Raw genomic sequence first — 16,763 nt, forward strand, 5'->3', positions numbered from 1 at the left:
TTTCTCTCCTTTTTCCTTCCCCTTAGAGAAAAGTATTAAACTTCAACCCCTATGAGCTGAAGCTTGGTAGAGTAGCCAAAATATTGAGGTATTTATCTTCATGGACTGATAATTCTCTGTGATTTCTGGGCACCAGGGAAACAGGTGGATGAAAGGGCTCGAGAAACTGAAATCAAAAAAGAAATCCAAAGTTTGTACTATTTAACAGAGAACCAAAGGAGCGTATGTATAAGTATAGTCTTACAGACTCACTATATGGACATTTTAGACTTTCTTTGTATGTTCTAGATGTGACATTACTAGTATATTATCTACATAGTTTTTATATAGAGAGTTGCATTAAGTTTCTTTACTATTCATTTTACAATTGTATCTTTTTAATTTTTAAAAATTATTTTATTTTATTTTTTTAAGTAGGCTCCATGCCCAGCGTGGAGCCCAATGTGGGGCTTGAACTCACAAACCTGAGATCAAGACCTGAGATGAGGTCAAGAGTCAGACACTTAACTGACTGAGCCACCCAGGTGCCCCTCTTTTTAATTTTTAATTGTAGTACAAAATATATATCACACAAAATTTACCATGTGACCCATTTTTAACTGTACAGTTCAGTAATGTTAAATATATTCACATAGTTGTACAACTGGTCTCCAGAACTTCTCCATACCCATTAAAAATAGCTCTCCATTTCCCTCTCCTCACTGCCACTGGCAACCACAGTTATACATTTTGTTACTATGAATTGAACTATATTAGGTTGCTCATTTGAGTGGAATCCTACATTATTTGTCCTTTTGGGACTGGCTTATTTCACTTTACATAATGGCACCTCAGGCTTTGGGGCACCTGGGTGGCTCAGTTGGTTAAGCGTCTGCCTTGGGCTCAGGCCATGATCCCAGAGTCCTGGGATCGAACTCCACGTCGGGCTCCTTGCTCAGTGGGGAGCCTGCTTCTCTCTCTCTCTCTCTCTGCTTCCCCTGCTTGTGCTCTCTCACTCTCTCTTTGTCAAATAAATAAAATCTTAAAAAAAGATGGTCTCAGGGTATATCCATGTAGTAGCATGTGTGAGAATTTCCCCTTTTTAATGCTGCATAATATTCCATTGCATGTATAGATCACATTTTGCTTTTCTATTTATCCACTGTGGCACATTTGAGTTGCTTCTACTTTTTGGCTATTGCAAATAATACTTCTATGAACACGTGTATGTAAATATTTTTTTGAGATTGCTTTCAGTTCTTTTATTTATTTATTTTTAAAGATTTTATTTATTTATTTGAGAGAGAGAGGGAGAGGAGCAGAGGGAGAGGGAGAAGCAGACTCCCCGCGGAGCAGGGAGCCTGATGCAGGGCTCCGCCCCAGGACCTTGGGATCATGACCTGAGCTGAAGGCAGACGCTTAACCAACTGAGCCACCCAGGTGCCCCACTTTCAGTTCTTTCAGATAAATGCCCAAAAGTAGAATAGCTGGATCATGTGGTATTTCTATTTTAAATTTTTTGAGGAATTGCCACAGTTTTCTCTAGCGGCTGCACCATTTTACCTTCCCTCCAGCAGTGCGCAAGGTTCTAATTTCTCTATATCCTCACCAGTATTCGTAATATCCTGGGGGGTGTTTTGGGTTTTTTTTTTTTTTTTTTTGTAGTAACCATCCTAATGGGCGTGAGATGATCTTTACTATTTTCAGTGTGACGTTACTTCAAAAAGGAAAAAGATTTTAGTTTAATTTGTGTGTAAAGTCAACATAAAGTTACATCATTTTGAAATTTGGATGAAATGAAAGTCTATGAAAGTTGACCTTAAAAAATGAGATTTCACAAAATGCACCTTTGTAGAATCCATTTGGGCTTTTAAACAAATTTTAGTATTCATTTTTATTCAACTAATTGGGCTACATTTTATTAACTTGCTCATTTGAACACTCTTAGATTTTCCATACTAGATATAGAATTGTGATAGGCTGAGAAAACATTGTTTCTGCCAGTAGGGGGATTATCTATGATTAAAACCCATATATCCGCAAACCAAATGGGAAAGTGGATATGTTTTTAATAAGTGGATATGTAAAAACTGGGAGGTGAAGGAAAACCTCTTTTTATTAAATGAAAACATTTGTAGAGTATTTTTCCCCCCAGAAAAGTGAACCAGGTTGTTTCTTGTGTTTTCCTACAAATGTAAGGGCTTTGGTTCAGTTGAATAAATTCTGACGTTTGAATCCTTTGTTGTATAGACTAATACTTACCACCAGAGAGTAGGGCCTTTGTATATTAAGAAGACCTGAGGGACCATTGGATTTTTCTCTATTTGAGCAGGCTCTTCAGCCTTTACCTCAGAGTTTATTTTGTCCCATTATTGGTTGGGGGGAAATGGAAAGGAGTAATACATGTATCGGACTAAGTATGTACAGTAAAATAGAGGCTTAGAAAACCAGACTGCTCTCTCCATTCATTCCTTCCTCTTTTAATGATCTATTGAGATGGTAGGCTTGGAGATATTTAAGGAGGGCTGGGGAAAGCTCAGACAGACAGACAGATGCACTGTACTTCATACAATTCTGTTTTTCTATGTGTTCCCTCTGGTAAAAAAAAAAATTATAATAATAATAATTTTAAAAAGCTTTTTCTTCCTGAAGATTTTGTACACAAAATTTTGATAATCTATTCCAGGTCCATTATTTTCTGCAGGAAAATTACCAAATTTCCATCTCCGCTCCTTCCCTCTACTCAGTAATGACCTTTTAGTAATTAAGCTCTTATCTTTCAGAGCAAGGGGGAAAAGAAATCCAAAACTGAAAAAATAAAACGAAGTTGTAAACCTGAGGTGACTCCAGCCTCCACCCTGTTTCTCCCCGGTATTGGCAAGTGAATGTGTTGTTGCTTCTTCTCCCCTTGGCAAGTGTCTCTAAAGTAAAAGATGGTAGAAGATACAGTTGGTGTTCTGCTCTGACAATGCGATTATGAAAGGCCCCTTATGATTACAAAGGGACGGATACAGTTTAATAAGAGCACACTCCATGTAATATGCCTGGAGTCAGTGTCTGCCACTAATTCCTTTAGTGTTCCATTTGAAATCTAACTAAACTCAACATGTAGCCAGAAGTTGGTACAGTAGTTCTTCTCTGGCTCTTTGTTGCAGTTAATTTGCTTTGTGAAATTATATAGCAAACACAATCAGGGCTACATAAAAGGGAAAATGCTACTTTATGGCTTTTCACTTTCTAAATCTGTTTTTGAATTTTTCCTTTGGTGCATTTCAGCTAGTTTCTAAAAAGTTTAATGTGGATATTTTTGTAGTTTGGGCTTCAAACTTTCTTTTTCCTCAGCCTACCCTCTGTTTTATTAAGTTAAGCAGATCTTTTGTGATGAAAATATGCTTTGGCAGCATTGTATAATTTTCTTGGAATGTAAAATGGAAATTCTGTGTTGAAATGTTCATCTGTGAACTCACCCATGAGGTTGAGAATCACGATAAAGCATTCAGATTTTAAGGGAAAATAATCATCTGACAGAGTACTCTGTGGTCTGAGGAAATAATGGTTTTGCTAAGGTTTGGAGGAAGGTGGTGTCTTTGGACCCATTTTCTTTTCTTTTCTTTTCTTTTCTTTTCTTTTCTTTTCTTTTCTTTTCTTTTCTTTTCTTTTCTTTTTTTTAAAGATTTTATTTATTTATTCGACAGAGATAGAGACAGCCAGCGAGAGAGGGAACACAAGCAGGGGGAGTGGGAGAGGAAGAAGCAGGCTCCCAGCAGAGGAGCCTGATGTGGGGCTCGATCCCATAACGCCAGGATCACGCCCTGAGCCGAAGGCAGACGCTTAACCGCTGTGCCACCCAGGCGCCCCTGGACCCATTTTCTATATCCTTAACTTATGATCTAAATAAAAGCTAAGTGCGGTGTTAGTGGTACTTAAATTTTCCATAGTGTTATGTCTGTTCCTCAGAAAAACCATCATTCACTGAGCACCAGGATTTTGTGCTAAGACAAACTGTCATAAAATGCTAATACAGGACTCAGTAGAATGCACAAAAACGATACTAAAAACTAGCATCCAGTATGGACCCTAAGAGTTTGGTTCTAGGCCTGGAAAGCTACTGCTTCTTGTTTATGTATTTCAGTGAGCATCCATGATTAGAAACGTAGATATATTTGTGTGTGTGTGCCGGTGGCGGGGCGGGGGGTGGGGGGTTGCTGTAAAATGATCCTTAAGTAATACGAAAGGTAACGTGATATTGATAACCTGTGATTTTTCTTGGTGAATGAACTATCAGAGCTTGGAAGTGAAAGGTGAATGTCAGCTGTTTTTAGCACCTAGAAGTAAAGTGATCCCCTTCCAGTTGGTTAAGTTGCATCATTAACCTCCCATCAACAAGCAGTTTACTAACTCAAACACCAGCATGTGTTAATGGTGAATTCTGAGGTTTGTACTCAAAGCAGGGGAATCTCAGTAGGACGACTCCCAGGCTCCAGGGGTTTGGTTTACTACCCCTCCCACCCCTGTCTTGTCATAGCCTGAAATGTATAAATTATCGGCCTGTCTTGAGAATGACTTAGTTGCAGTAACTTGCGAAAGCTCCCAAATTCAAAAGTGGTAGATGTGAAATGTCTACCTTTGTCAGGTCAATGTCGCACAGGATATGGTTCCTTTTGTTTAATATTCTACAGCCTTGGGCTGTAGAAGGCAATGAGTCATTTTGGAAAGGGGAAACGTGGTGAAAGAAAACCCTTGACATTAGCCTCAAGCGCTTGCAAGTTTGTGAGGTAAAGTTTTAGGTACCTTGCCTGTACTTCGGAACCATTTGGTCTAATTTTATGACAGAATTTTCCCCCAAAAGAACAAACCCTGGGAGAATTGATAAGTTGTAAACAGACTGATCTGGAGAGGGTATTCTATTCTACTTCCTGAATTTTTAATGGGTAGGAAGCCATCTGCTTCTCCATATGGAAGTGTTATCGTCTCCTGCGTGAAGCCAGCGCAGTTCGTCGCCAGAACCACGGGAGGAGGCAGCCCTCTTGCTCCTCTCACTTTACCTTTTATAGAATTAATACGGCGCCGACTTTATTAGAGTTCAGATTTCCTATTGTGACATCTAAGGCCGCCTAACTCAGACAATGAGCACTGAGCACCCGAAGAAAGATTTTCAAGTGGATAGAGTTGCACCCCTTCATAAAATGGTGTAGTAAGGTAGTAAGCTCCTTCTTCTTTTAATTTAAAATATTTTCATTGTGTCATGGAACACTACATCAGAAACTAATGATATACTGTATGGTGACTAACATAACATAATAAAATAAATTTAAAAGTAAATGAATAAATAAAATATTTTCATTGTGTTTTATTAAATGAAGCATAGCACATGCTAGAAATATTGTCCTTATTTTTCAGTGATCCCTCCAAAACCTAGTAGCTATTCGTTCTCCCTCTTCCTTGGGATTTTATTTTATTTCATTTTTATTTTTATTTATTTTTTTCCCTTGGGATTTTTAAAAGTGTTTTTCCTTTTGTGCTTGCTTTCTGTTTGTTTGGCTTTAGACATAAGCGACTACTCAGTGGACGACGAGTGCTTGGTGAAGCTGCTGAAGGGGTGTTGCCTTAAGAACCTGCAGCGGCCCTTGCAAGCCGAGCTGTGCTTCAATCACGTCATCCAAAGGTACAAACGAGCAAGGAGGCTGGGGCTGAGTGCAGGCTGTGGTTTCCAGGGAGTTACTGTGAGAAAGCAACGTGTTCCCTCCCGCGGCGAGTGTTCGGTGCTACCAGGAAAAGAATCCAGTAGTGCTCTCTTTGTCCTTGGAGAGCAAACTTAGAGCCCCAGTAGAGCATGGCTTTATGCATTTCTGCTGGTGTGTAAGGGGAACACTAAGCTCCATGAAAGCTAAACACTAGTTTAGCTGAGAACATAGGAGGACTGGTGAGGACTGGTGTCCTTATGAAGAGGAAAGAGACCATGTCTATATCCCAAATAAGTCATCTGCTGTTTTTAGTAAACATGTTAAAGAAGTAGCCATTGATAAAAAAAAAGTAATTAAAAAAAAAAGAAAAGAAGTATCCATTGAGTTCAATTTTACTGATGTTTCTAGAAGGATCAAAAGGATGACCCAATTTGTGCTATGTGTTACATTTGTCGAATCTACAGTGAATTGTTTGCTCCCGTGTTTTGTAATTTGGGATCGTGAGCTCCCCTTCAATGGGGTTTTATCATGAGACACCTATGAGGCTGGGATGGAAGAAGAGCCTCTGAAGTGATTTTGCTTTTATTTCTGCCAGTGCCCCCAAAACTTTTTCAGCCCAGGCCCACTTTCATGTTAATGTCATTGCTTAGAGGTCCTTGGATCCTTTGGGCCACGTAAATATGAATTGCAAATTCATGTGAGGACAGGTCTGTTATTAATTTCCCAAGGAATGCATTTTTTCCTTCCAACCTGGATGCAGACCGAGGAGCCAACTGCCCTTGTCTTCCTCCTATGCCAGAGAGTAGGTTTTTCCAATCTGCCCTTTCTCTGATGGAGAATGGCCCCAGCTTGATATAGAAGTCTCAGGCGCTGCTCTTCTGTGGACTCAAGGCCTCATCTGCATGAACACTGAGATATAAAGCCCTGGTTGATTCAGGCCAAAACAGGTCCCAGAACTGCTTTGACATCATCCAGACACTTAGAGTTCTGGCTTTGTTTTGTTTTCAGCTTGAGAGTTTTTCTTATGTTCTTGTGAGCTGAGTTATGCATTTGGAAGGGCTTTACCTTATATATATTTATTTTTTATTGCTTCTTGATGCTTTATGGTCAGATTTCATAATATTGCTGAAAACAGAAGTGTTGACCACTTCTTTATTGACTTTTTTTTAGCCTTATAAGACTTAACAATTTAAAGGAATACAGTGTCCTTATTTCTAAATGGAGTCATTTCCTGAACACGTTCATTTTTTAGGAGGATGACCTTGTCCTTTCAGGGTTAATCTTTGAAGATCTTGCATGCATTCGTCTGCCTAAGGGGCATAAACAATGCTCAGTACTGGATTTAGATTAAAGAATAAAATAAAAGATGAATATAGTCAAAACACACTATTTATTGCCATCGTTTATTAGATTTCTTGACCATATAATGACAGTTCTGTCCGGTAATAAGCTTAGTGCTGTACCTGGTTCCTGAGAAATGGGGAAAGTACATACATTAAAAAAGAATGATTTGTTTCTTGTTCTGTTAAGACTTAATCACTTTTTTTTCACTCTTTTAGTGAAAAGCTACTGAAGTATGACCACTATCTAGTGCCATTTACTCTGTTTGAGTTGGCCTTTTTGTACAAAAGCCAAGGGGAAATTGACAAGGCCATAAAGACCCTAGAAACTGCAAGGTAAGTGGTGATGGCAGCTCTTCCTGCCTGCTATGAAGTCAGGAACATCGACACCAGTATAACCACAGCAGTAATATTATATACTTAGAAGTTAAAACACGAATGAAAAATGAATAATAACGTTATGCTCATGACTTTTGCTGTAGTTGTGCTATTTCCAGCCTTTTTAATGCCACAATCACATTTGTTTGCAAATGTGATTGTGGGCCTCTCTATGCCTGATTTCTAACCTATTCTCTTCTGGATTGGGGTTGGCAGGCATTTTCTGGAAAGGACCAGATAGTAAGAATTTTTGGTTTTACAGCATAAGGTTTCATTGCAACTTCTAATTGCATTGAAAGCAGCCGCAGAAGACAACATGTAAATAAATGGGTGTATCTGGGTTTGGCCATTATTTGGGTCATAATTTGCTGACCCTCGTTGTCTTCAACCATATCTCTCATTTCCTTGAAGAGCTGCTGATTGGAAGAAGCCCTCTGTGTCTTTCCCTGGCTCTCTTTTCTTTCTGTCTACTGTGGTAATTTCGAAGCATTTTCATTTCTGCTTGACAGTGGCTCTCAGACTTGTGATCATGGCTCACTTAAACCCTGTGGTCTGTTCGCCTTGAATACTTCTTGAATACAGTGGAGAAAGAATGACATAATAGCTTTAAGCCATAAATAGCTTATTTTTTTTTTTAAGGTTTTATTTTTTTATTTATTTGACAGAGATAGAGACAGCCAGCGAGAGAGGGAACACAAGCAGGGGGAGTGGGAGAGGAAGAAGCAGGCTCATAGTGGAGGAGCCTGACGTGGGGCTCGATCCCGTAATGCCGGGATCACGCCCTGAGCCGAAGGCAGACGCTTTAACCGCTGTGCCACCCAGGCGCCCCTATAGCTTATTGATTCATTAGTTTGTTCATTTACTCAAATTCAGCGAGTATTCACTAAGTATTTATTATGTGCCAGACACTAGTAAAGGCTCTAGACAGACATCTATACATAAACAGGTGACGTTTCCTTTTGCTTAGTTAGAGGGGATGTTGAATAAACCAACAAGTAGGAAAACCAGCAATGGCATATGCTTTGCTGACATTTATAATATGATACAGAGTCCCTGGGTATTACCTTAGGTTGGGTTGAGCCTGGAAGTTTTCCTTGAGGAGATGATACTGTAGTTGAGATTTGCATATTTAAAGCCAGTCTTGAGAAGATCAGTCACCAAAAGACGGGGTGGGGAGCATTCCTGGCTGAAGCCACAGCTAGGAAACTTCTAAATGGGCAATTAGCCACTAGATAGTATATGATGCTATTTGCTGAAATGGGGTATGCTTAGAAGAGCAGGTTCCAGGAAAGGAGAAGACATACTTCTGTTTAGAACCATGGGATTTTGAGGTGCTTGCTGGGTGTCCATGTGGAGATGGTGAGTTGACAGTCAAATATACAAGCCTGGAGTTCAGTGGAAACATCAAGGCTGAATGTAGAGATTTCAAAGTCACCTGCTCAAAGACAGTGATATTTAAAGCCAGGATACTTGGTGAAGTGATTCGGGGAAAATAATACAGCTAGAGAAAGAGCTTCGGGATATGCCATCATTTTATTTTATTTTATTTTATTTTATTTTATTTTATTTTATTTTATTTTAATTTTTAAAAGATTTTATTTATTTACTTGACAGAGAGACAGGCAGTGAGAGAGGGAACACAAGCAGGGGGAGTGGGAGAGGAAGAAGCAGGCTCATAGCAGAGGAGCCTGATGTGGGGCTCGATCCCGGTACACCGGGGATCACGCCCTGAGCCAAAGGCAGACGCTTAACGACTGAGCCACCCAGGCGCCCCTATGCCATCATTTTAGAAATGAAACAATAAGATTAAGAAGAAGTGGCCAGTGAATTAGGAAGACATCCAGGAAAGCAAAGTGAACAAAGTGTTTCAAAGAGAAGAAAGTGGTCATTTGTGAAGATGGCTGCTGAGAGGTGAAGCAAGGGGAGTCCAGAGAAGTGGCTGCTGAACTTGGCAGCATGAAGATCATCAGTGACTTTGACCAGTGAGGGGAGAAAGTGGAGTCAGCTACTTCAGGCAACTTTTCAGGATGTGTTGCTGTGAATGAAGCATAGTAATGGGGAAGAAGCTTCAGGGGCATCATGGAACTGAGAGAGGCTGCTCCTGCTGCTACTTATTTTTTTAAAGGGTGATATCGGAGTGAGTCACTTTTAAAGCTAATTTTGTTAAGAGTGAGAATGACTCTTATTTCAACTGACATGTATGTATCTTCAAATCTAGCTATTGGAAAATTAGGAACTCTCATTAGTGTCGTTTGCAGTATTCATTGTTTGGACCTACTTGGTGTTACCTAAGCAATGCACAATAAGACAAATTTGTAATGATGAAAATAAGACTGATAATTCACTACTAAAAAAAAAGACCATCAGTGATCAAAAGTCACCACTAACTCAAGCCTGTGCTAATGAAACCACCATAAACAGATTGCTTCCCAGCAATTTCAAGACTTTGAATTGTCTGCACTTTCCATTATGCAGTTGGAGCTTCGCAAAGTTGCCAAAATTAGTGGCCGGGCATTTAGGAAAATACTCAGTTACATCCTTTGGTAACCCGTATTGTGTATAATAACTGTTATCAAGGTTACCGGTGAGTAGCTCTTAGACCTGTATAAAAAGAGCTGTTGAAGGAAAGCATTGCCATTGCAAAGAAAGGAGTTACAGTTCACCCACGGGCCAAGGCACTGTGTAAAAGCAGGAGCCCAGAGTTACAGCCATTCCCTCCTGCTGATTCTTAACAATTCTAACAGACGGAAGTGAACATGGATGATCTAAGTAAAGTTTTTAACTAATCTATGGATTTCTATGGCGCCTTCTGACATCGTCCCACAGTTATTGGCCAAACCATTGATATTTGCCTGTGAGAATCGGAATAATTTTGGTGTCACCATATAATCCTGCTTTCTTTGTTGTAGCTGTTTCATGAGAGTTTCAGCATCATTTCTTTGCGGGGGTGGGGGGGCAGTGATTGATCATGTTCACGTGAGGCTGCCTTAAAATTCCTGGTTTAGAAAAGAAAGTCAACTATTTAGGAATAGTTCACAAAAGTTGTTAAACCCTCTTCATATGCTTCTGGCTGTGTTTGTGAATGGATTGGTCATTAAATAGGAACCTGCTACTCAAAGTATGACTCAAATCACTGCCAGGAAGCTTCTAGAAATATAGAATATTGCCATCCTCCTTTGCTCACAGGATCAGAATCTACATTTTAACAAGATCTGCTGTTAAGTCATATTCACATTTGGAAGCAAATAAGGAATGAAGATGAGAAGAAGGGGAGGTGGTGGTGTTGCCCTTGTTGGATACAAAGGGATTTTGACATTACAATTTCATTGTTATTTTCTTTAGAAACAACTACAAAGATTACTCCATGGAGTCCAGGCTACACTTCCGAATTCAGGCAGCTCTTCACCTCTGGAAAAAAACTTCCTCCGATTGATCAGAACATGAAGGATGGGGTTTTTCCTCAGTTAGCACTGACATCTGCGATAGACTAGAGCTTGTATTAAAGTAGAAAAGTGATCTTGTGAATGAGAGACAAAAAAATAATTTATTGTTAATATTTTTTATCATCTGTGTGGTTTACTGTTGGTCTGCGTAAATTTTTTTTTTCCTATGAAACGATGTTCAATGTTTAATACTATCTAGAAAATTCTTATATTTTGCCTCTCCAAAAAGAATTTCATATTAGATTTGAATTGGAGAGTGAAGAAGTCTTTTAAAGGACTCACAGGTACAATCAAGTCTGATTAGATTATTTATTTTTTTTAATGTGGAAATTAATGTTTAAGTAGCAAATGGCTGATAAGTTGAGCCATTTTTAGCTTTGTTGGTCAGAGATATTTTGTTGCCTCCTGTTTAAATTTAAGAGGGGAAATAAAAATCACCTACATTCAAAATAGATTACCAATAACCTGAAGTCTCCTGAATAAGACAGGCAGTGGGTGTGAATTAGGGACAGGATAATGTCCTTAATAGGTGGAAGGGAACTGTATCTAGAAAAGATGGTGAAATATAGGTTTTAAGGTTTTTTTTATTCTTCATGTAAGTTAAAGGTGGTGACATTTTTGAGCAACTATTCTTTTTTTGAATGTACCTAAGTCTATTATAATAAAATTCAAAGAACTCTGTCTAAAGGGAAGAAAAAGTCATATTTTAGAAATTATCCTCAACCTTAGCCATGAGAGTCTAAAATACGTACATTGATTATTTTTTTCTATAGGAAGCAAAGTTCCTGCTGCTTTAAATGATATGTAAAATATCAGTAATTTTTATACTCATGATGTTGGTGAGTAAGATCTAATTTTCTAATCTCTTTATCTAGCACTGTGATGGTTCCTTGTAAATATCTGGACTGCGCTTCGTCCTTTAACTGGGAAACACAATCAGGGCAGAATGTGGGGGAGAGCCTGGCTTAGCAGTTACTGGGGTGACCCTTGAGGAGCCCCCCTGTTCTCTGCGTCAGCATATTTTCCTCATCTATGAAATGGAAAAAGAACAGATGACTTTTCAAGGTCTCTTTCAGTTTTTTAACTGTGCGTCTGTGTATTAGGCATTTTCTGCAAACAGCGTCAAACTGTTTAACTCAAACTATTACCACAAAGTGCGTGTCTTACTCCACAGTCCTGTCTACCCCCCCACTGCCAAGTGTTGGGGTTAATGACAGGATTGCATCCAGGGTGAGGAAAAATACTTCATGGATCCATAAATCAGGGTTTGGTCCCATTTCTGTTCTATTTTGAAGAGTAACTTATGGAAACCTCTGCAGTTTAGCAGAACAGCCCCAGATTGGGCGCCTGGAGCCCACCTCTGCTAGTCGGTACTTCCTTGACGTGGACTAAGTCATTCTTCCTCGACTCCGTTTCCCCAGTGGGGATGGCAACACACTGCTTGGTGCTCGTGGCGGCTCAGTTAGATAATGCATATGATAGCTTTTTGTAAACTGTGAAAGGCCATGTGAGTATATGAGTTGCTGTAATAATTATGGATTTTATGCACTGATAATATCAACACAAAAATATTGGCCGACTTTGTGGTCTCTGATGTAAAATGAAGGAAGTGCAGAAATTCAAACACCTTTAAATTTATTCATGTGTTTGGCCCTGACAATAACCCAGATTATGAATTTGCTCCTTACTGTTCATTCCCTGCTATACGTGTCTATGCCCAGCAGGTATTTTGGTCTTGTTTTCTTTAAGGTACTAATTCTTGACCAATACTAAGGATATGTTTCCAGTGGAAGGTGATTAATACAACTTGAGTCAGAGAACTAGTCCTTCAGACAGCATGGTGGGAGCTCTCGCTATGTGCTATTAATATGAATTACGTAGCTTTATTTTAAGTCCAGACAAGAGGAAATAAAATGAACGGTTATTACCATATCAGCAGTGGAAATACATTTAATAATTATTTTGTATACAACTTGAGAAATAGTAAACAATTTCCTTAGAAGAGCTTTGGTAGCATTACTTTTTTAAAGTACAAACACCCATATTGTTTTTGTGAGAACCTGCAGGTCAGAGCGGAAGTCAGTAAAAACTTATCTTTCTGGTATAATTTGAAAACAATATAAGCTATGGTGTTTATTTTTATTTTACTTTAACTCTGCATTACCAAACAAATATAAAAGAAATTCCTATCTCTCATTAGAATTGTTCCTCTATTTTTTTCTTATTTTGTTCTTATTTTTACTTCCTATTCTTTTTATTTAAATTCAATTAACAAGCCTATAGAACATCATTAGTTTCAGATGTAGTTCAGTAATTTATCAGTCGCACATAACACCCAGTGCTCATCACCTTAATGTCCATCACCCAGTTACCCCCTCCCCTCACCCACCTCCCCTCCAGCAACCCTGTTTCTTTCCCATAGTTAAGAGTCTCTCACGGTTTGTCTCCCTCTCTGATTTCTTCCCATTCCATTTTCCCCTCCCTTCCCCTATGATCCTCTGCGCTGTTTCGTGTGAGTGAAACCTCATGATAATTGTCTTTCTCTGATTGTCCTGTTCTTTTTATAGTTAACTGTTAATATGGATGATCTATCCATTGACTGTGTAATTGTTGTAATATCATTAACACTACAAATATTTATCTGTCTCCTGGCCTGTTGACGATGCCCTGGTGATGCCACTTTCATGGCGTCAGCTAATACTGCATTTTTGGAGTGACTTTGGATCCAGGGTGCTTTGTGAAGAATGAGTGCTGAAGTGACAATGTTTTATCTAATGTTTTGAGGGGCATATGTGATGGGTTTGGGCTGCCAATATGTCTGACAGTTTGTGCAATTTGTGTAGTTTTGGTATAATTTTCTTTTCTTTTTTTTAAATGGAGAGCCAGGGTTCTGATTAGTGCTGTATAAATTTTAAGACTCAAGCAAAGGTTCTGCTTTGTAGGATCAGTGACAAGGAAGGCATGACTTCCGCTTGATAATTAATGGAAGATTAACTATATCAACTCCTATGTGGACATATATTTTAATGTTTCTGTGCTTCTCCTGGATACAGGAAAGTCTCAAGTTACATAGGAAAAGGAAGCTCATTGATTCTGTTTTCTCTACAAGTGGGTAGAAGCTTTAGAGAGGTGAATTCCAAATTAATCAGCATCAAGAAAGATTTTTTAATCATTGAAGCAATCTAAGTATATTGTCTTTGGCCAAGTAGGCAGGTTAGCAGAGCTATGTGACTATCGTTCCTACCTGGCCTGGCAACTTACAGTTGAACTTTGAGGTTCCTCTATGAGTCTTTGATAAGGGCTTCAAATCAGTGGGATGTGTATAAAGAAGAAGGTTTACCCCCTTTTGAAGACAATCGAGTATTTCTCCTTTTGAAGCTGCTGTAAGCGTAGTTACATTGTGATAGGCACTAATAGTCCCTATGGTCGTTATGATGCTACTTCTCATCCTTCCTTTAAAGTGACTGAAAATAATAATTGAAAAGGTTTTTGTGACTAACAGAAAGATTTTTGGAATTACTCTGATTAATCCTTCATTGATTTTTCTTTTTACGTATTTCTGTTTTTCTCCTATTCTCTCCATCTTTATCAATCATAAATACAAATGCATTTAGTTAAAATGAGTTAATGAAGACTCTAGTGATTGTTTAGATGCCCTAAGATTTTGTGATTCATAGGGCCTGGAATGAGTCTTGGGAAATTATCTCCTCCCCCACACCCAACCTCTTCAGTCCTGCTCTGTCCGGTCTCGTGGCCACTGGCCACATGGGACAATTGAGCACTTGAAACATGGCTAATGGCATGTGTTGGAATGATGCTGGGTGTCAGGGAGTGCTCATTTATGTGTGCTGCAGTTCTGTTTAAAGAAAAGGCCTCCCAAAAGCATGCTTCCTGGAGTTGCTATCTACTATGATCACCCAACCACCATAGTTGTATTCTCAGTTCTGGTTCAAATATGTATCTGTGAGGTTTGTTTTTTTCTGTTCAAGTGCCCATAAACTTTCATTTCATCATTTTATTCTGCAGATGATCAAGGTCATCTTTTTTTTTTTTTAAGATTTTATTTATTTATTTGACAGAGATAGAGACAGCCAGCGAGAGAGGGAACACAAGCAGGGGGAGTGGGAGAGGAAGAAGCAGGCTCATAGCGGAGGAGCCTGATGTGGGGCTTGATCCCATAACGCTGGGATCACGCCCTGAGCCGAAGGCAGACGCTCAACCGCTGCGCCACCCAGGCGCCCCGATCAAGGTCATCTTTGATCACTCACTCTCCCACAGCTCCTTAAATACTAGACTGAGACCTTATTTTTAACATTGTTATTTTAATCTGATTTTACAAACATTTGTCGCTTTTTCAGATGCAACAGCACAAACAATTAGAGTTGTAGAGTGATTCACCTTTGAGATGTTAGTAGGTTTTATGATTAAAATTATATATATATAAAGTAGGCTCCACAGCATGGGTCCCAACGTGGGGCTTGAACTCATGACCCTGAGATCAAGACCCGAGCTGAAATCAAGAGCCAGACGCTTATCTGACTGAGCCACCCAGGCACCCCTAAAATAATATTTTCTAAGGTTAACATTATTCTGAAGAATTTGGTGTCTCAGCTATGCCAATATGACTATTTAAGGAATATTAGTCACTAGCTACCCACTTATGATTTGGCAGATAGTTTTTTTAAAGTTATATACTTTAAGCCTTTTGCTGCCTATTATTAGTATTTTTAATGTGTGTGATATACTTAAATTATATGTATTCATGTAATTGACATTTTTAATCTCTGTAGACATGTCTAGATCAGATAGGCAAGTAGATAGAAAATAACTTATAAATATGAAATAGACAATGTTTTATCCTGCTCTTTCAGAAAGAGTGCAGGATTTTCTCCAAATTGTCTCCCCTCCTGTAGACCAGTTATTTATATATTTTTCTTTACGTATTCGATTGCTTGTTTGAAACCCTGTTCCCACTTCCCATTGTTGATAGCTTTGTCTTTTTTATATCTGCTGTCAGATTTAGTTACTTCAGATTATTGAACTTGAAATGTAAGGAAGGATGCATCAGAATTTATCATGAGGGAGAATACCTTCTCTGTTGAGCAGTTGCTATCTGATTTTGATGGCATGGAAGTCCATTCCAATCCGTTCATGACTTGAAAACGGCAGAAAGAAATGATGCAAGGACTGTTTAGTGGATTCAGAAGGCTGAGCAGGTTCTTGGCCTGATCCGTCCTAAAGGGCTGGTGCATCTAGCTTCGGTGGAAGTCTAACCCCCATTCTGTCCCATTTATAAATATATCAGACGGTAATACTGTAACCCGACCTTGCATGGAAAAATCCAAGCAGCCGCCTCACTGTATTTAATAAAGAATTCATACAGATGCCTACAGATCAGGTATTTAATAGGAAATCTCAAGGTACTTTGAAGTATAATGCTAAACTTTATGAAGTAAAACTTGTATGTTAATCCAGTAGTTCTTAGAAACACACAGTTTAAGTGATGAATGTAAGGGATGCTGGCATATCCCAGTGGGAGCTTTGGTTTTATTGCTACTTAATATTTTCTAGTAATTTTGTTTAATTATTAGTAGTCTATTGAACACTATTAGGAAAAGAAAAAGTTGGGTCTCAGTGTAACAGAACTGATAGCCAGAGAAATTGGATACGTGAACATATTAGAGAATACTGCTTATCATTTCAGTTTTAAAGGAATTCTGTTATTTTGAGATGCTGGAAGGTCTTCCTCAATTTGAAGGGATGTGACTCCCTGCTTGGGAAATCATACAGACATCCTAATTCATTCTTGTCTTTATTGGAACCAAGTGTCCAGGTTAGTAAATTAGTTTAAACAATTTTCATTAATTACTTCACTTTTTACCTGAAATGATTTTACTCTTCATAGTGGACTGTTGCTTTCTATACAGTGATTCATTTTT

The 16,763-nt window shown here is 38.8% G+C and overlaps 1 protein-coding gene across 2 annotated transcripts in view; it reads left to right on the forward strand.

Annotated features, from left to right (window-relative positions):
- TTC39B (tetratricopeptide repeat domain 39B) overlaps positions 1-13,328 on the forward strand; it is a 117,629-nt gene extending 104,301 nt beyond the window's left edge. For both annotated transcript variants that reach the window (XM_045780704.2, XM_045780705.2), the window contains 3 exons: positions 5,527-5,644; positions 7,223-7,339; positions 10,724-13,328. In XM_045780704.2, the coding sequence (XP_045636660.2) occupies positions 5,527-5,644; positions 7,223-7,339; positions 10,724-10,814 (326 nt within the window). In that variant the 3' untranslated portion in view covers positions 10,815-13,328. The remainder of the gene's footprint in view (positions 1-5,526; positions 5,645-7,222; positions 7,340-10,723) is intronic.
- The last annotated feature ends 3,435 nt before the right edge of the window (positions 13,329-16,763 follow it).

This window comes from Ursus americanus, chromosome 18, assembly GCF_024610735.1.
Source record: "Ursus americanus isolate L20-20 chromosome 18, mUrsAme1.1.p, whole genome shotgun sequence".
NCBI lineage: Eukaryota > Metazoa > Chordata > Mammalia > Carnivora > Ursidae > Ursus > Ursus americanus.